This window comes from Panicum virgatum, chromosome 3N (genome assembly GCF_016808335.1).
Source record: "Panicum virgatum strain AP13 chromosome 3N, P.virgatum_v5, whole genome shotgun sequence".
Lineage (NCBI taxonomy): Eukaryota > Viridiplantae > Streptophyta > Magnoliopsida > Poales > Poaceae > Panicum > Panicum virgatum.
Genome location: NC_053147.1, coordinates 30,037,803 through 30,057,384, shown reverse-complemented (window position 1 = coordinate 30,057,384; position 19,582 = coordinate 30,037,803). Strand labels below are relative to the sequence as shown.

At 42.1% G+C, this 19,582-nt stretch overlaps 1 protein-coding gene across 8 annotated transcripts; it reads left to right on the top strand.

The window, feature by feature from the left end:
* LOC120665621 lies at positions 1–18,459 on the top strand. Of its 8 annotated transcripts, XR_005671244.1 has the most exons (18): positions 1–184; positions 419–473; positions 557–1,388; positions 12,450–14,172; positions 14,250–14,346; positions 14,433–15,067; positions 15,170–15,330; positions 15,417–15,890; positions 15,966–16,172; positions 16,271–16,366; positions 16,449–16,550; positions 16,636–16,996; positions 17,081–17,161; positions 17,242–17,406; positions 17,489–17,743; positions 17,830–17,874; positions 17,995–18,117; positions 18,207–18,459. XR_005671244.1 is itself a non-coding variant. In XM_039945228.1 (10 exons), exons 4-9 carry the CDS (start codon positions 16,919–16,921, stop codon positions 18,085–18,087), a joined length of 717 nt encoding a protein of 238 aa, XP_039801162.1. In that variant the 5' UTR covers positions 15,929–16,172; positions 16,271–16,366; positions 16,449–16,550; positions 16,636–16,918; the 3' UTR covers positions 18,088–18,113; positions 18,207–18,308. The 8 variants fall into 8 exon arrangements, 2 of the variants coding, with proteins under 2 accessions (XP_039801162.1, XP_039801163.1); XR_005671246.1 differs by lacking the exons at positions 1–184; positions 419–473; positions 557–1,388; positions 12,450–14,172 and having other exon boundaries at positions 14,197–14,346; positions 17,995–18,113; positions 18,207–18,308; XR_005671247.1 differs by lacking the exons at positions 419–473; positions 557–1,388; positions 12,450–14,172; positions 14,250–14,346; positions 14,433–15,067 and having other exon boundaries at positions 8–184; positions 17,995–18,113; positions 18,207–18,308.
* The last annotated feature ends 1,123 nt before the right edge of the window (positions 18,460–19,582 follow it).

Genomic DNA, 19,582 nt, shown 5'->3' with positions numbered 1-19,582 from the left:
GCCCTCATCCTCACGGTGCTCCATCTCGTCCTACCCACCGCCACGAGCTCACCGTACCCGACGGGATTGATCTCCTCGTCCTTGCCGCCACGAGCTCACCGTACCTGACTCAATTGATCTGCTCGTCCCCGCCGCCACGAGCTCGCCGTCGGCATCGCCATACTCGTTATCCTCGTCGTCACCGGTGAGAATCCCTTCCTCTCCTCATCTCCATGGTTGCCTCTACATCGTCCTCGCTTCCTCACCCATATCATCACTGAAATGCTCCCCTCCCTAGTCGATTCCATCACTGAATTGCTCCCCTCCCTAGTCGATTCCATTGGCTCCAATTTGATCACGAAGGTTTGATTAAACTAGCTCTTCATGGAATTAAAGTCCACTTAGTCTGATTAGTGCTAAAACATATTATTATTTTCAGAAGTGTTTGGTCTGTTGGTTACAGCAATGGACAAGAGGTGGATGAGAACACCTAGGTAATACGAGTCACACAGAGCTTGTCAAATTGAAAGTTAATTAATAGCTCAATCTATGACTTACTGTTTGCAATCTATACTAGATCCGCAGATGAGTACCGGGAAGGAGTTAAAAAGTTCGTAGAATTTGCTTTTGCCAAATCAGCAGAACACAATAGGATCCTTTGCCCATGTAGGTTTTGCAGAAATGCATATTGGTTTGAGAAACAAGAAATATTGGATCATTTGGTTTCTGATGGGTTCATGGCTGGCTATACATCATGGATTCATCATGGGGAGGGCCTATGGTCATCCGATCCAGTTGTTGCCTCAAGCTCGCGATGTGAAGATGACAATGCTAGCAGTGATAAAAATAGATCAGATGCTCTTGGAGGCATTTGGGATGTATGACACTCGTGCTCTGGGGAGGATGAGGAATTGAAGGATGAGTTAGATATTGATGCTGAAACTTACTACAAGCTAGTCAATGATGCCAGTAAAGAGCTATATCCGGGCTGCAAGTTCTCAAATCTTCAGTTTCTTGTGAGGCTCCTTAACATAAAGAATATTGGGGGGGGGTCAGCGATAATTGTTTTGATGAACTTCTTTCATTAATTAAGGATGCCCTTCCAAATGGTGTAGCCTTGCCTAAGAATTTCCATGATGCTAAGAAATTTGTGAAGGCCATTGGTGTTTCTTATGAGTGCATCGACGCTTGCCCAAATGATTGCATACTGTTTAAGAAACAATATGCAGATGCTACAATATGTCCTGTGTGTCATGCGAGTAGGTGGAAGAGTGAGAAAGTTGGGCTTGATGGAAGACGAGTCCATAGGGTCCCTCAAAAGGTGGTTCGGCACTTCCCGTTGAAGAGGAGGCTTCAAAGGCTATTCATGTCTTCAAGGACATCACCACTCATGAGGTGGCACGAGGAAGGTGAAAGCATCTAGGCCCCTAATTCGAGTTTTGGTAATTAATGACAACGGTTTGTGGATTAACGATTTCATTTGAGATAATGAGTATAGGTTGATCCACGGATGAAAGAGATTCGGTTGTGTACGTATGGAATTTTGGAGATGATGAGCAAAGCTCGGGCTCAAGGCAAAGGTATAAAATAGGGCCTTTGTATTTTACCGGTCACAAGGCGTTTAGTGGTTGAAAAGTGACCGGATTTGTTGGATAGTTAGCCGTTCTATCAAGAGGGGTTGTGTACTCATGCTTGACGGGTCTTTAGTGCCATTTTGCTCAAAATGTCTAGTTGCATGCATGAGGGCTAACGGCGTTTTGAAAAGATTTGAAATAGACTAAGTTCGAGAGCTCACTGAGTAACGGCGGACAGTCCGCACCTAAGGGGCGGACAGTCCGCGCCCGTTCCAGAGAGCTTGCAGAGGCTCTGGTGGGCTGGCGGACAGTCCGGCCCAGAGGGGCGGACAGTCCGCGATCGTTCCAGAGAGCTTGCAGAGGCTCTGGTGGGCTGGCGGACAGTCCGGCCCAGGTGGGCGGACGGTCCGCTACTGTATTTCTTTTTTGTACCAGAAAGGGTGTCTCTCTGGTGTGGGCTTTAAAGTTGAACAGCGGACAGTCCGACCATGGGGCGCGGACAGTCCGCCGGCTAATTTCAAATTTGTACCAGAGACGTTGTTTCTCTGGTTTGGGCTGAAAAGTTAAACTGCGGACGGTCCGCTCCTGAGGCGCGGACGGTCCGCAGGCTAATCTCAAAGTTGTTCCAGAGACGATGTTAGTCTCTGGTGGGTTGGAACTCTTAACTGCGGACGGTCCGCCACTGGGGCGCGGACGGTCCGCCAGGGCTTAACGGCTAGTTCTGACATGCATTAAATGCACTCTGACTCACTGGTTTATAACGGCGGACAGTCCGGTTTTTGAACCGCGGACGGTCCGCGACTTCGCAGAAAAGAGTGTAACGGCTAGTTTTTGGAGGGATGTCTATATATACCCAATGCCCGGCCATTGGGTGAATCTCTTGGCCATTTGGATAGCATTCTTGACACATTAGAGCTAAGGCATCCCTCTCTCACACACACTTGCTTAGAGATTGCATTTTTAAGAGTGTGAGAGCTTCCTAGTGCATTGCATCAAGAGTTTGAGCTTTGTGGCATTAGGGAAACTTCAAGCAAGCGTCATCAACTTGTTACTCTTGGGAGTTGCCGCTCCCTAGACGGCTTGGAGAAGTGGATTTCGTGGAGCACCTCCAAGGAGATTGTTGAGGAGCCCCGATTTCGGTTGTGAGAGGTCTTGTGCTCACCTCACCGGAGTGGTGAAGAGCAACTCTAGTGGAATCGAGGTGTGGAGCGGTTCCTTGATTCAAGCCGGCTCAAGATCAAGAGGTTCTTGATAGAGGAGCGGTTGATTCTTGGAATCCACCTCAACGTGGATTAGGGGTGACCGGCAAGTCATCGACACCACGGGATATATTCTTGTGTCAAGCTCGGTTACTACTCTTGCTCTCTTTTATTCTTGTCTTTACTTTGAGCAATTTACTTTACTAGAGCTTGATTCGTGTCTTGTCACCCTAGGTTGCAAACCTATCTAGAGATTGTAATAGCTTGACATAGGGCTTTCCTTTGTTACTAATTAAATTTCTCTAGTGTTGTTGGTTTTAGATTTTAAACCGCCTATTCACCCCCCCTCTAGTCGGTGTTCTTGATCCTACAAGTGGTACCAGAGCTAAGTACTCCATTAATTAAGGATTTAACCATCTTGGAGTAGAACAATGACTAGTGATTATGGGATTCATGTTGGGAAGCCACCGTTCTTTGATGGGAACAATTATGATTATTGGAAGACTAGGATGTCGGCTCATCTCAAAGCCATGAGTAGAAAGCTATGGAGAGTAGTAAATGATGGATATGTCATTTTGGATCCAAAGAGTTTGACACCCCTAGATGAGGAAAATGAGACACTAAATGATCAAGGGGTTAATGTGCTCTTTAGTGCTCTTGATGTAAATGAATTCAATAGAGTCAAGAGCCTCACAAATGCAAATGACATATGGAAGAAGCTCATGGAAATTCATGAGGGTACATCAACGGTGAAGGAGGCCAAGCTATACTTGCTTAAAGGAAATTTTAGTGAATTCACCATGAAGAAGGATGAGAGCATAGCCGAGATGTTCAACCGGCTAAATGACATTGTAAATGATCTCAAGGGACTTGGATTTGAGGTACCGGATGGGGATTTCAACCACAAGTTTCTTAGATGTCTTCCGGAAAGATATGACACAATTGTGACCTTACTTGTAAGGTCAAATGTGAAGACCGCAACTCCCACACAAATATTGGGAGAAATTCTCACCCATGACATGTTCAAGAATTCTCAAGATGAAGCTCATGGTGGAGAAATTGATATGAAAAAGAAAAGTGTGGCATTCAAAGCTCAAGATAGCAAAAATGAAGAAGAAAGTGGATGCCAAGAAGAAGAATCGGATGAGGAGATGGCTCTTTTTGTCAAGAGATTCAATAGAATGATGAGCAAGAAGAGCTTTGGCAAGAGAGGTCAATCATCAAGAAAAAATCCTTTTGTGGACAAGACTTGCTTTAATTGTGGTGAAGTAGGTCATATCATTGTCAATTGTCCAAACAAGAAAAAGGACAAGAAAAATGATGAAAAGAAGAAGAAGAAGTTCATCAAGAAGAAAAAGAATGGCCAAGCTTATTTTGTTGAATGGGATTCCGATGCAAGCTCCGATGATGATGATGATGATGATGACAAGCCATCCAAGGGAGTTGCCGGGATCGCCATCAAGGAGACTCCATCACTCTTCTCTACACCACATTGTCTTATGGCAAAGGGTGGTGCAAAGGTGAATTACAAGTCCGGGGGAAGACATTGGGTGCTTGATAGTGGATGCACTCAACACATGACCGGAGATCAAATGATGTTTTTCTCTCTAGATGAGAATGTTGGTGGCTATAGTGACATTATCTTTGGTGACAATAGCCGGGGCAAAGTCAAAGGAGTTGGTACAATTCCTATCTCAAGCAATCATTCTCTCTCAAATGTATTGTTAGTTGATTCTCTCAAGTTTAATCTCTTAGCGGTCACTCAACTTTGTGATTTTGGATATAAGTGTAGTTTCACTAAAGATGATGTTGTAGTGACTAGCTTGGATGGAAAAGATCACATCTTTACAGGATTTAGACATGAGGATGTATATCTTGTGGATTTTGCAACTAAAGAGGCAAATTTGTCCACTTGCTTATTCACTCAATCATCTTTGGGTTGGTTATGGCATAGAAGGCTTGGTCATGTTGGCATGAAACAACTCAACCGACTTTTGAAGCATGATTTAGTAGTTGGCTTGAAGAATGTGAAGTTTGATAAAGATAAGCTTTGTAGTGCATGTCAAGCCGGAAAGCAAGTTGCAAATACTCATCCCACTAAGAGTGTCATGTCAACCGAGAGACCTTTGGAATTATTGCACATGGATTTATTTGGTCCTACAACTTATAGAAGTATTGGTGGAAATTGCTATTGTCTTGTGGTAGTTGATGATTACTCAAGATACACATGGGTTTTCTTTCTTCATGACAAGGCCGATACATATGACACATTCAAGAAATTCTTTACAAGGGCCGAAAATGAATTTGAGCTCAAAGTGAAGAAAGTGAGGAGTGACAATGGAAGTGAGTTTAGAAACACAAGAGTTGAGGAATGGTGTGATGAGAAAGGAATCAAGCATGAATTCTCAACCAAATACACTCCGGAACAAAATGGTCTTGTCGAGAGGAAAAATAGAACCTTGATTGATATGGCAAGATCAATGCTCTCCGAGTATAATGTTTCGGATAGTTTTTGGGCCGAAGCAATCAACACGGCTTGTCATGCCTTAAATAGATTGTATTGCCATAGATTTCATAACAAGACCCCATATGAGTTGCTCATTGGAAGGAAGCCAAATATATCATATTTTAGAGTGTTTGGTTGCAAATGCTATATTCTCAAGAAGGGAACTCGGTTATCAAAGTTTCAAAGCAAATGTGATGAGGGTTTTCTTCTTGGATATTCATCTAGTAGCAAGGCTTATCGTGTCTACAACAAAACACATGGCATTGTTGAAGAAGCATATGATGTTGAGTTTGATGAAACCAATGGGTCTCACAATGAACAAGAAAATCTTGATGATGTGAGAAGTGATGGTTTGAGAAATGCAATGAAAAATATGTCAATTGGTGATGTTAGACCAAGAGAAGAAGATGAAGATGAAGTTGGTCCTTCTATCTCTATTAGAGTTAATCCTTCAACTTCTATCTCAAATGATCAAGCACAACAAAATATACAAGATTCAAGTAATGATGATTCTCAAGTACAAGATCAAGTTGGTTCATCTAGTGCACCTTCTTCATCAACTCAAGAACCCATTATTCCTCAAAGAATTCATCATGTTCTTGCAAAGGATCATCCGGTGGATCAAATCATGGGTGATATTAGTAAGGGTGTCCAAACTCGATCTCGCATTGCTTCATTTTGTGAACATTATTCTTTTGTATCTTTTCTTGAACCTAACCGTGTAGATGAAGCATTGAGAGATCCGGATTGGGTGAATGCTATGCATGAAGAATTAAATAATTTCACCCGGAATCAAGTTTGGGATTTAGTTGAGAGGCCCAAGAATTATAATGTTATTGGCACTAAATGGGTCTTTAGAAACAAGCAAAATGAAGATGGAATGGTTGTGAGGAACAAGGCAAGATTGGTCGCTCAAGGCTTCACTCAAGTCGAAGGTTTGGATTTCGGTGAAACTTTTGCTCCCGTTGCTAGATTAGAAGCTATTAGAATTTTATTAGCTTATGCTTGCTCTCACAACATTAAACTTTTTCAAATGGATGTGAAAAGTGCTTTCTTGAATGGCAAAATTAGTGAACTTGTTTTTGTTGAGCAACCTCCCGGTTTTGAAGATCCCAAGAAGCCAAATCATGTATACAAGCTCTCTAAAGCTCTTTATGGTCTTAAGCAAGCTCCACGAGCTTGGTATGAAAGATTGAGGGATTTTCTTATCTCTAAGGGCTTCAAAATTGGTAAGGTTGATACTACCTTGTTCACTAAAGATATTGGTAAAGACTTGTTTGTTTGTCAAATTTACGTCGATGATATTATCTTTGGTTCAACTAACCCAAGTTTTTGTGAGGAATTTGGTGAAATGATATCTAGGGAATTTGAGATGTCCATGATTGGTGAATTGAGTTTCTTTCTTGGACTTCAAATCAAGCAACTCAAGGAAGGCACCTTTGTGTGTCAATCAAAATATGTGAAGGATATCTTGAAGAAATTTGGAATGGAAGATGCAAAACCAATCAAGACTCCTATGGCCACAAATGGGCATCTCGACCTAGATGAGGGAGGTAACCCGGTTGACCAAAAGCTTTACCGTTCTATGATTGGTAGTTTGCTTTATTTGACCGCATCTAGGCCCGACATCATGTTTAGTGTTTGCATGTGTGCACGATTTCAAGCCGCACCTAGAGAATGTCATTTGACCGCCGTCAAGAGGATCTTGAGATACTTGAAATATTCTCCTAATATTGGCTTATGGTATCCCAAGGGTGCTCATTTTGATTTGGTTGGATTCTCGGATTCGGATTATGCGGGGTGCAAGGTTGATAGGAAGAGCACTTCCGGTGGTTGTCAATTTCTTGGAAGATCTCTTGTATCATGGTCATCAAAGAAGCAAAATTCCGTAGCTCTTTCAACCGCCGAAGCGGAATATATCTCGGCCGGAAGTTGTTGTGCTCAATTATTATGGATGAAGCAAACTCTTCTAGATTATGGTGTGAAATTTGATGAAATTCTCTTGTTGTGTGATAATGAAAGTGCCGTGAAGATTGCCTCTAATCCGGTTCAACATTCAAGAACCAAGCATATTGATATCCGCCATCATTTTCTTAGAGATCATGTGAACAAGGGTGATATCAAGATTGATGGTATTGGCACGGATGATCAATTAGCCGATATCTTTACCAAGCCTTTGGATGAATCTCGGTTTTGCAAGTTGAGAAATGAGTTAAATATCATTGACTTCTCAAATGTGGCTTGAAAACTAGCACATGTGGCATATGGTTCTTTCATGCACTTCTTGTTTCATTTTTTTTAGGTATTTTTGAGCCATTTATGAGTTTTCATGATTCTACTCGATTTATTTTTGAATTCTTGTTGAAACTTGCTCATATAAGTCGTTTGAAGGTTTTCATGCAATATTTGAGATTTTTGGATTTTTATATGAGCAATGATCCCAAATTGGAGTTGGAATTGAGAAAATTGGCAGAATTCAGACTTGTCAGATTTTTGGTAGCGCGGACGGTCCGCGGGTAATGGGCGGACAGTCCGCCGTTAATTGGACTTGTTCACCAGAGGCTCTGCAGAAAAGTTGTCAACCGCAGAAATTCAAAGGCGGACGGTCCGCCAAAGGACCGCGGACAGTCCGCGACTGGACAGAATTGTGGGGTCGGCCAGACTTGACTTATATTGGATGTCCCCCTCACCTCCCCCACCAAACCGAACACATACTCCAAAAGTGTCTCTCTCTTTCTCTCTCAAGCACGTGGGGAAGACGACAAGGTCAAGCCCTTTTGGAGTGGTTCCCGGACGGTCCGAGCACATCCCCGGACTCTTCTCAAGATAGTGCATCATGTCCTCGCGGTATTTCAATGAATCCCTAACTCTTGTTCTTGGATTTCTTTATTGGAAAGAGTTAGGGTTAGATGCTCCGATCTATTTTTTGGCCATGGATTCTTGAAAATACTTGGGGGATCTTATTCCTAGTGATGAGGAGATGCTATAGTTTAATTTTGGTTGGTGAATTTGAATCGAAACTCAAAATGTGGATGAATCAAAGATGAGGGCGATTTTGTGTTCCTGCGCAGAACAGATGGGTCGCGGACAGTCCGCCTGCTGGACGCGGACGGTCCGCCGTGGTAGTTCATGAACCGCGGACGGTCCGCGTTCAGAAGTGCGGACGGTCCGCTAGTATCAGATTTTTCAGATCAGTGCTGAATTGAGTTATATCATTAAGGATTCATTCTATTGCTTTAGTAATTGTTCTTATGGTTAAATCTTGATCTCAGGCCACCCCGGAAGATCATCAAGGTAGCTTCTAAAATCAAGAAGGCTATGTCTTCCAAAAGACAAAGAGACAGTGATGACTCGGATGATGTGGACTATGCTCCAAATGTCAGTGAGATGGCTGCAGCTTCTTCAGTAGGAGATGCAGGTGATGAGTCTTCAGAGGAAGAGACTGAAGGGGTTGATGATGATATTACAGATTTAATGGGGCTAGATCTACCTAGCCGTCAGTGGACTGCAGAGAGCTATGCCAATGCAAGAGCAGTGGATCAATTCAGCTTACCTCGTGACACCAACATTCTTTTCTTCAAAACCGAGGTACAAAAAGATGTTTACTTTGGTCATCTAGTTAAGAAAAATGTATTCAAACATCAGACCATTGACATAGGCTACATGAGACAACAACAAGTCATGACTGATCTAGTAGATAGATTTCAGCACATGGGGTTAGCTAATTTTCTGCAGCATAGGTGTGATTGGAATGAAACTGTGATACGCCAGTTCTATGCCACCCTAGAGATCAACATGGTTGAGGAAACTTTTAGGTGGACAACTGGGAAAAGAACCTATGGTGCTACATTTGCACAGTTTGCTGAGGCAAATCAATTGGATTATAATTTCATCAATAGTGAGCAAAGCATGAATGTTGTGTTAGAAAACCCACTAGATGAAAATGACTAACCCATGTTCTATGAGCCTGCACATCTTGGAATTGCTAGAACTTTTGGGGGCACTCAGGGTCTGAGGCATCATCCTGCAGTGATCAATAAGATTGCTAGAGTCACATTCATGCCTAAGAGTGGCAACAAGGACAAGATTAGAGGACACTATTGGAATGTGATATCTCATGTCATGAATGGAAATAGAATAAATGTCATTGCTCTTATCATGGATCAGCTTGCAGACTTGAGGCTTAACATGGAGATGAACTTGTACTTTGCTCCATACATTATGTCCATCATCAAGGTTAAGACTAGCTTCAGAGGGTTATGTGAAAGCAAGCACACTCCTTTCAGGCCATTCAAGAATGACAATGCTTTTCTCTTGAGGCCTTTGACTCCCTTCCCTGGAGATGATATGGATGCCGAAGCACAGGGGCAAGATGATAGTGATGATGATGCTCATATGGGAGCAGCTGCAGCTCAGCATGCCATGCCACCACCGCATCCTCCAGCACAGCAGCAGTGGGCTCCTCCAGCTGGCTACTTTGATCCATACTTTGCATCCATGCAGGAGAGCATGTCCTCTCAGATTGCGGGGTTGGCTAGTCAGATGCAGAATCAAATGAACCTCAACTTTCAGAACATGCAGCAGCAGATGTTCCAGCCCATGATGACTCAGATGCAGGGGTTTCATGAAAGCTTACACTCAGATATAGCAGCCCTTGACTCACGTTTTGAGGATTTGCCCTCCTCTGAGCAGTTTGAGCAGCTTGAGCAGAGACAGGAGCAGCTAGAGCAGCGCTTTGATGCTTTCAGCACAGCCTTCACAGGGTTTTCTGATCATTTCTACTCAGTGTTTCCAGCTCCAGTGCCGCCTCCAGAGTTCTACCCGCACCAGCCGTTCTACCCACCGCCACCTCCTCCACCAGCCGTTTGACTTTCTTGGCAATTGATGCCAAAGGGGGAGAAGAAGCTTTGGAGTGCTTGGATCTAGGGGGAGCTCATGGACATCTCATGGAGATCATTCGCTTTTGGCTTCCGCTTGCTACTCATGCCTATTTGTGTCTTGCTTGATCTCTATTTAAGACTTGTGTTTGGATTTGAACTTTTGGGTTGTATTGTGTGATGAACTATGTTGGTTTGTGCTACTCTTACCTATTTATGTTCATCTTGTGGTTGTGAGGTTGTGCTAACCATGTTAAAGTTCATATCATATATATCTCGTATCTTGTATGCCTCGATTTCCACTTGTAGGGAAAACTCCGTCAAAAGTTTCAAATATATATATGTGTGCTTGGTATTCATGAAAATTTATATGCACATATCAAGGGGGAGTTCTCTCTACTCTTCGAACTTGGGAAATTTATTCATACCATATTCTGAATTTTTTCAAGAAAATGAGTAAGTTCTTCCAAAGTTCAATTCCAAGTCCACCTTATGCCTAGTGTATAAAGTTGACTTGAAAACTACTATCACTCCAAAATTTAGTGTTGTCATCAATTACCAAAAAGGGGGAGATTGAAAGCATCTAGGCCCCTAATTCGAGTTTTGGTAATTAATGACAACGGTTTGTGGATTAACGATTTCATTTGAGATAATGAGTATAGGTTGATCCACGGATGAAAGAGATTCGGTTGTGTACGTATGGAATTTTGGAGATGATGAGCAAAGCTCGGGCTCAAGGCAAAGGTATAAAATAGGGCCTTTGTATTTTACCGGTCACAAGGCGTTTAGTGGTTGAAAAGTGACCGGATTTGTTGGATAGTTAGCCGTTCTATCAAGAGGGGTTGTGTACTCATGCTTGACGGGTCTTTAGTGCCATTTTGCTCAAAATGTCTAGTTGCATGCATGAGGGCTAACGGCGTTTTGAAAAGATTTGAAATAGACTAAGTTCGAGAGCTCACTGAGTAACGGCGGACAGTCCGCACCTAAGGGGCGGACAGTCCGCGCCCGTTCCAGAGAGCTTGCAGAGGCTCTGGTGGGCTGGCGGACAGTCCGGCCCAGAGGGGCGGACAGTCCGCGATCGTTCCAGAGAGCTTGCAGAGGCTCTGGTGGGCTGGCGGACAGTCCGGCCCAGGTGGGCGGACGGTCCGCTACTGTATTTCTTTTTTGTACCAGAAAGGGTGTCTCTCTGGTGTGGGCTTTAAAGTTGAACAGCGGACAGTCCGACCATGGGGCGCGGACGGTCCGCCGGCTAATTTCAAATTTGTACCAGAGACGTTGTTTCTCTGGTTTGGTCTGAAAAGTTAAACTGCGGACGGTCCGCTCCTGAGGCGCGGACGGTCCGCAGGCTAATCTCAAAGTTGTTCCAGAGACGATGTTAGTCTCTGGTGGGTTGGAACTCTTAACTGCGGACGGTCCGCCACTGGGGCGCGGACGGTCCGCCAGGGCTTAACGGCTAGTTCTGACATGCATTAAATGCACTCTGACTCACTGGTTTATAACGGCGGACAGTCCGGTTTTTGAACCGCGGACGGTCCGCGACTTCGCAGAAAAAAGTGTAACGGCTAGTTTTTGGAGGGATGTCTATATATACCCAATGCCCGGCCATTGGGTGAATCTCTTGGCCATTTGGATAGCATTCTTGACACATTAGAGCTAAGGCATCCCTCTCTCACACACACTTGCTTAGAGATTGCATTTTTAAGAGTGTGAGAGCTTCCTAGTGCATTGCATCAAGAGTTTGAGCTTTGTGGCATTAGGGAAACTTCAAGCAAGCGTCATCAACTTGTTACTCTTGGGAGTTGCCGCTCCCTAGACGGCTTGGAGAAGTGGATTTCGTGGAGCACCTCCAAGGAGATTGTTGAGGAGCCCCGATTTCGGTTGTGAGAGGTCTTGTGCTCACCTCACCGGAGTGGTGAAGAGCAACTCTAGTAGAATCGAGGTGTGGAGCGGTTCCTTGATTCAAGCCGGCTCAAGATCAAGAGGTTCTTGATAGAGGAGCGGTTGATTCTTGGAATCCACCTCAACGTGGATTAGGGGTGACCGGCAAGTCATCGACACCACGGGATATATTCTTGTGTCAAGCTCGGTTACTACTCTTGCTCTCTTTTATTCTTGTCTTTACTTTGAGCAATTTACTTTACTAGAGCTTGATTCGTGTCTTGTCACCCTAGGTTGCAAACCTATCTAGAGATTGTAATAGCTTGACATAGGGCTTTCCTTTGTTACTAATTAAATTTCTCTAGTGTTGTTGGTTTTAGATTTTAAACCGCCTATTCACCCCCCCCGCTAGTCGGTGTTCTTGATCCTACAGAAGGCCGTACTAAAGATGGTTTGCTGCGGCATCCTGCTGACTCACCTGCTTGGAAACATTTTGACGCAATGCACCGAGACTTCAAATTAGAAAGTCGAAATGTCAGGCTAGGTCTAGCAACAGATGGTTTCAACCCCTTTGGAAGAATGAATGTCTCATATAGCATATGGCCTATATTCTTGATCTCATATAATCTTCCCTCGTGGATTTGCATGAAGCAGTCCAATTTTATTCTCTCTGTGCTCATCCCAGGTAAGAGATCACCGGGGAAAGACATGAATGTCTATATGCAACTAACTGTTGATGATCTGCTTGAGTGTTGGACAAAAGGTTTCATAACTTATGATGTTTCACGCTCCGAGAAGTTTCTCTTACGTGCTGCACTTTTGTGGACAATAAGTGATTGGATTGGACGGGGTTGCTTGTCTGGAGAATGTCTATCTGCATGCTCTCAATGTCTCCTAGACACATGTTCACTTAGGCTGAAACACGGGCACAAGACTTGCTACATGGGCCACCGGAGATTCTTGGGTGCTGGTCACAAGTTTAGATTTCAAGCTAGATCCTTCGATGGTACCCAAGAGCTTCGTGAACCTCCTGTTCCACTCTCAGGGCATGAAATATCTGAATTGACAAAAGACATGAAACTGTATATGGTAAAACTCAGAAGAACAAGAATTCTAACAAAAGGAAGCATAGTGGGGATGAAGAAGGAGAGGAGAGAGACATCTCATGTGTGTTTAGAAAAAAGGTGTTGCTTGTTTCAGTTGCCGTATTGGGAGACATTGCTTCTGCGCCATAATCTTGACTTTATGCATATACAAAAAAATGTCTTTGACAACACAGCCAATACACTTCTTGGTGTCGATAAGAAATACAAGGATAATCTGAATGCACGTCTTGACCTTAGGGAAATAGGCATACGACCAGATCTTCACCCATCTGATATTGGGAATAATAGGTCATACATACCTCCAGCACTATACTCCATGGATTCTAAGGAGAAAAAGTTGTTCTGTGAGGTCTTGAAAGGAGCTAGGTTCCCTGATGGCTAGGCGTCCAACTTGCATAATAAGGTGTGTGTAGATGAGAAGAGATTGATAGGGCTGAAGACTCATGATTGCCATATTATTATGCAAGATCTCTTACCCTTGGCTATTAGGGGTGTTCTTCCAGAAAGGGTATGTATCCCACTTATCAAGCTTAGCAATTATTTCAAAAAGTTATGCTCCAAGGTTATTTCTGTGAGTGAGATGCAAAGATTGGAAGTTGAAATTCCTGAGACCATATGCCTTTTGGAGAAGGTTTCCCCCCCTACCTTCTTCGACCTCATGGTTCACTTATCTATCCATCTTGCAACGGAAGTGATGCTTGCTGGACCAGTACACTATTGGAATATGTATCCTATAGAGAGATGCCTGTACACTTTGAAAAGTATGGTTCGAACTCAAAGTCACCCAGAAGGAGCAATAGCCGAAGGCTTGCTGTTTAATGAAAGTCTGACATTTTGCTCACAGAACTTGCATGGTTGTGAAACCAAATTGTCTCGAGTAGGCCGTCACAGTGATAGCACTGCCTATAATGCCTCATCTGATCAGCTTACATACTTGAGGATTATTGGACGTCCTTTGTCAGGTTCTTGTGCTATGGAACTAGACAACATATCTTGGATCCAGGCACAACGATATGTGCTGATCAACTATCCTAAAATTAGTTCATATGCTGAGTACGTTTCTATCCTCTCATTCCACCATAATCTTTGATTTAGCCTTTGTGGATTAAATGTTATCTTTATTTGTGTAAAATGCACCTCCTTATCTTATCTGCCAATAAACACATAAAGAAACGTGATATTGAATGCATCCATCATAGGGACTTCCACAATTGGTTTCCAGATTATGTAAGTGGCTTTCATACGTGGTTTTCAGATCTATAGAAGGGCTTAGGAATTCCTTTTGATTTCCACTAATAGCATTTTGTCTTTAGGTTCAAAAATTAATTGATACAGGTAAGGAGGTTCCAAAAGAAATTAAAATTCTAGCACAAAAACCTTATAGGATGGTGAAGAAGTACAACAGCTATTCCTTGAATGGGTGTACTTTCCACACAAGGAGCTTTGCTGAAGGAAAAGTTACACAATGTGATGGCGTAGCAATGATTGCAAAGACTTCGAGTTTCTCAAGCACAAGAGATGATAATCCATCTATAGGAGATGTTGCATATTACGGCCGCATAACGGAAATAATTGAACTAAATTATTTGAATACTGGATACGTGGTGTTATTCAAGTGTGATTGGGTTGATAGTGTTCAGGGCAGGGGATTTCGAGTGGACAAATATGGGATAAAAGAAGTGAACCATTTACTTAATAGTGGATCCAATGCCTTTCATGAGCCATTTATCCTAGCAACACAAGCTACCCAAGTTTATTATGTGCAAAATCCTATAGAGAAGGACTGGCATGCTGTGGTTGATTCTCCTCCAAGGGACTTCTTTGATATGGAGGCTACAAAATTTCATTTGCCTATTGAAAATGATGTTGCTATGCCTAGTCTTGACGGGGAGGATACAAACTGGACTAGGAATGATATAGATGGAATTATAGTTGATAATCCTCCAAGGTTAAAGTATTTGACTGAATTACTACATAAGTTTACTAATATATGACTTTGTTGTATTACTTCTCAAGTTTGATAATATATGACTTTGAATCAACTTTGCAGGAAGGATGAGCCGAAAAAGAACAAGAGGCAGCGGAGAAAGGTTTGAGGATGACTATGGGAGATTGAGGGGACCTAGGAACTTTTCTCTGATCATGGAGTCACTAGGGAGTAAAGATGCTGAGATGAAGGGAAATCTTCCTGCAACAGTTTTAAACAGTCAGGTATGATTTTCTTTGAGATTTGATTGCAGATCTTTCTTGGTTATTTATTTCTATTGGTTGATGAAGAAGAAAAACAAACCCATCAGGATGCAAAGGATGGGAAAATAAATGAAGAAATTGATGACTATAGTGACTCTGAAGATCAATATGACACTGAAATGGACAATGATCTATCAAGTTTGAACAATATTGATGGCATGGAAAAACCAGGCAAGTTCTTTTAATTTATAATAATTCTTTTAGATAACATTGATGTACATCTCTTTGATTTTGCACATGAAAATCAGACCAAATGTTGACTATTCTATATTGTTTTTATGAAGCTGAAAAAAAAAAGTAAAAGGGGTCCAACCAGAATGGAATCATTATGGAAAGATAGTGATGCAGACAATAAAATAAATCTGAAGGTTAATCGTTTTGGTCAGCCTTGTGGTCTGAAGACATGTAAATTAACAAGCTTCATAGGCACTCTTGTTAAGGGAAAAGAGATCTCATTGGCAGCTAACAATTGGAGTAGAGTACCAAAGTCCGATAAAGAAAAGTTGTGGCTGACTATTTAGGTACATTAATAGAGTCTACCTTGCTTTCATTCCATCCTTATCAGTGGATATTATGCTAATTTAGCCTTTCTATAGGCTTTCTTTAATGTTGATGAATCTTTCAAACCTTGGGTGTTGAAATCTGCAAGCAAAAAATGGAAAGATTTTAAGGTTGTTTTGAAGAGGAAATATTTCAATCCTAAATTAACAAGAAAACAAAATATCTGTAATGGTTGTGGCAAAAGGTTACCAGGTCCACAATGGGAGTGGCTGGTAAGGCATTGGAAGACAAGTGCATCACAGGTACTATCAATTTGGATATAATGTAATACTCTTAGCCAAATGATACCAGTACAACTATTCATACTTATTTTTGTATAACTTTTGATCAATTCTTCTAGGCTAAATGTGAGAAAAATAAAGCCACTCATGCAATTCAGCTCAATGGGACTCACACTAGTGGATCTAGAAGCTTTGCTGTCACACTTGATCAATTGGTATTGGCTGAAATTCATATGCTTTCATATAACCCAAGTTTCTATTTACATGTGCAATTATTACTATTTGATAATATTGTAGGAGATGGAAGAAGGTAGACAAGTTGAGCGTGCTGAACTGTACATTGTTACACATACAAAGAAAAATGGCCAGCCAGTTGATAAATATAGTGGTGATAATATTGTAAGTTCCTTGTACTAATAAGCTAGTAATACCACAATTCGTTGAGCAACATATATTAACTCATGATTCGAATTGAATTTTCCAGAATGAAATCAGAAGACAGCTTGCTACAAATCCTTCACTTGTAGGTGAGGAAGCTCGTGATGGGGATGTTTACTCAGGGCTCTTTCCTAAAGAAAGGAGCGGAAGGTGGCGAGGACTTGGTTTATTAGTAGGTGGATGAGCTTCAATGGAACTTGCTGAAGTGAAGGCTGAACTGCAAGAAAGCAAAAATGAAAATTTGAGGCTCTAGAGTGTAATCAAGACATTAGAGAAGAATCAGTCTTCATTGGAGGACAAGCACAAACAAGCACAATGAACTGAAAGCTATGCTATTAGCATCTCAAGGTCATGAAAAAGCAGGGAGCAATCACAAAATTGTACAAGAACCCAAGGAGGATCTGGAGGTAACTTGTCATTGGAATTTTAATTTTTCGGGGTCTAGAATCATGTCCATTGCATTCCTTGCTGAATTTTTTTTTGGACACTAGGATATGGTGGCTATTAACAATGAAGAAAAAGAAACTCCAACTTCATCTAGAGCTAGCAAGAGATCCAAAGTCAAAACTGAGGTATTGCAGCTAGATGAATGTGTATATTTTTCTTTTCCATATGACTCTATGTATATATGATTCTATTTATTGATGAATAGCTTGTGGAAAAGGTGATTGTGTCAACTCAACAAATACCAAAGAAAGGCCAGCCAACCCAGCAAGAGGAGAAAGCTGCTCTTAGTCTTCAGCAGAACAGGGAGGACACTATTGCAGATAAAAATCTGCATAAGAAGCAAAGGAAATTTCAAACCCCTCTTCCAAAGGTGCTATATGTTCTTTTTCTAAATGATCAGAATTCTCATGCAAATAGATAGTCTTAAGCTTAAGAGTTATTTGTTTTTTTAGGGTGGATTGACTGTTTTCAAGCGTGGTTTGGAGGTTGGTTTGATTTCCCCACAGAGCACTAGTATGGTGGCATTTGCAACTATTCAAGCAACTGATAGCAAATCTAAGGCAACAGATGGTCAACCCCTTGGTGATTGCGTTGAGGTCCTTATCAACACTGTGTTTTCTAAAACCACCTTGCTACCCCGCTCACATGGAAATATTAGCAAGCTTTCAAACGCAGTTGGAAGATGCATTCAATGGCCACGAAAAAATGTAAGATTTGTAGAAATTACTATTTCTTTGCAAAGTTTACGCATAATAGCAGCTTATGTTAAGCTTTTTTTCTAACCATATTGTAGGTTGAGCCACTCAATGATGGTAGTGGTGATGGGCCTACTCCAAAGGTACGGTATACCATATCTATACTAATACAAGTATGATCAATTTGATTATTACTGAATTTGAGGTGCCTAGACCTTGTTAATGATTCAACCAATGAAACCTGATTTATACTTAAACTTCAGGTATCTGTCAATGGAGCAATCAAGGAAAATTCTAGCAAGAGAAGGAAGGTGAAAAATAGCAGCTCAATCACCTCACCTGCAATTTGCACATAACAACTCTGGTGTTGACAGCAAGATAAGTAAGTAAGAGTCTGAGCCTCTATGTAATCCTGCATAAACAACTTTGCACTCACAAGTTGTTTAGATTAATTCTGTTTTGTAAACTGGTGCAGGAACATCTTTGGTTGTACTACTCATCAATGTTAAGGCTCCGTTGATTCATCGCCTCTACCGTTGCTGTTAATCTATTATGCAAAAACTTGTAAATCTGCCACAGCTTAGAACATGAGCATGACAAATGTGAAGATTCTTTCATGTCTAAATAAATTTGGTTGTACTCTGAGTTGTTGGACATCCAAGAGTCTTGTTCAACTGTGGAGTTCATTATGCAATTAAAGACTGAAATAATATTTCTGTTATGAGTAACAGTATGTGTGTGATACTGTGATGTATATGGGTTGTGAAGTTGAATACAACAACAACAACATAGCCTTTTTTCCCAAGCAAGTTGGGGTAGGCTAGAGATGAAACCCGAAAGAAATAAATTCAAGGTTCAGGCACATTGATAGCTAGTCTCCAAGCGCTCCTATCCAAAGCTATCTCTTTAGAGATATTCCAATCCTTAAGGTCTCTCTTAACCGACTCATCCCACATCAGTTTAGGTCTACCTCTACCCCTCTTTACATTATCGACCCGCTCAAGAACCCCATTACGCACCGGCGAATCAGGAGGCCTTCGTTGGATATGTCCAAACCATTTCAACCGATGCTGGGTAAGTTTCTCCTCAATTGGTGCCACTCCGACCCTATCCCGAATAACTTCGTTCCGGACTCTATCCCTCCTTGTGTGCCCGCAAAACCACCGCAACATCCGGATCTCTGCTACACTCAGTTGCTGGACATGTCGCCTTTTTGTAGGCCAACATTCAGCACCGTATAGCATCGCCGGACGAATTGCTGTCCTATAGAATTTGCCTTTTAGCTTTTGTGGCACCCTCTTGTCACAAAAGATGCCAGAAGCTTGCCGCCATTTCAACCAGCCAGCTGAAATTCTATGCCTAACATCTTCATCAATGTCGCCATCCTTTTGTAGCACCGATCCTAAATACCGAAAAGTATCCTTCTGGACCACCACTTGTCCATCTAGACTAACGTCTCCCCCCTCATGCCTAGTCGCGCTGAAATCGCACATCATGTACTCGGTCTTGGTCCTATTAAGTCTGAACCCTTTCGACTCTAACGTGCGTCTCCACAGCTCTAACTTCCTATTAACCCCTGCCCTACTCTCGTCAACTAGCACCACATCATCAGCAAAGAGCATACACCAAGGGATCTCACCTTGTATATCCCTTGTGACCTCATCCATCACTAAAGCAAATAAATAAGGGCTCAATGCTGACCCCTGGTGTAGGCCTATGTTAATAGGAAAGTCAGTGATGTTGCCATCACATGTCCGGACAAACGTCGTCGCATCCTTGTACATATCCTTAATGAGGGTAATGTATTTAGTTGGGACTTTGTGCTTCTCCAAGACCCACCACATGACATTT

Excerpts from the sequence above, each read along its gene's own strand:
- LOC120665621 (XM_039945228.1), top strand. The coding sequence starts at position 16,919 with ATGCTATTAGCATCTCAAGGTCATGAAAAAGCAGGGAGCAATCACAAA. Across the intron at positions 16,997-17,080 it reads AACCCAAGGAGGATCTGGAG|GATATGGTGGCTATTAACAA; the intron begins GTAACTTGTCAT and ends TTTGGACACTAG. Across the intron at positions 17,407-17,488 it reads TTCAAACCCCTCTTCCAAAG|GGTGGATTGACTGTTTTCAA; the intron begins GTGCTATATGTT and ends TTGTTTTTTTAG.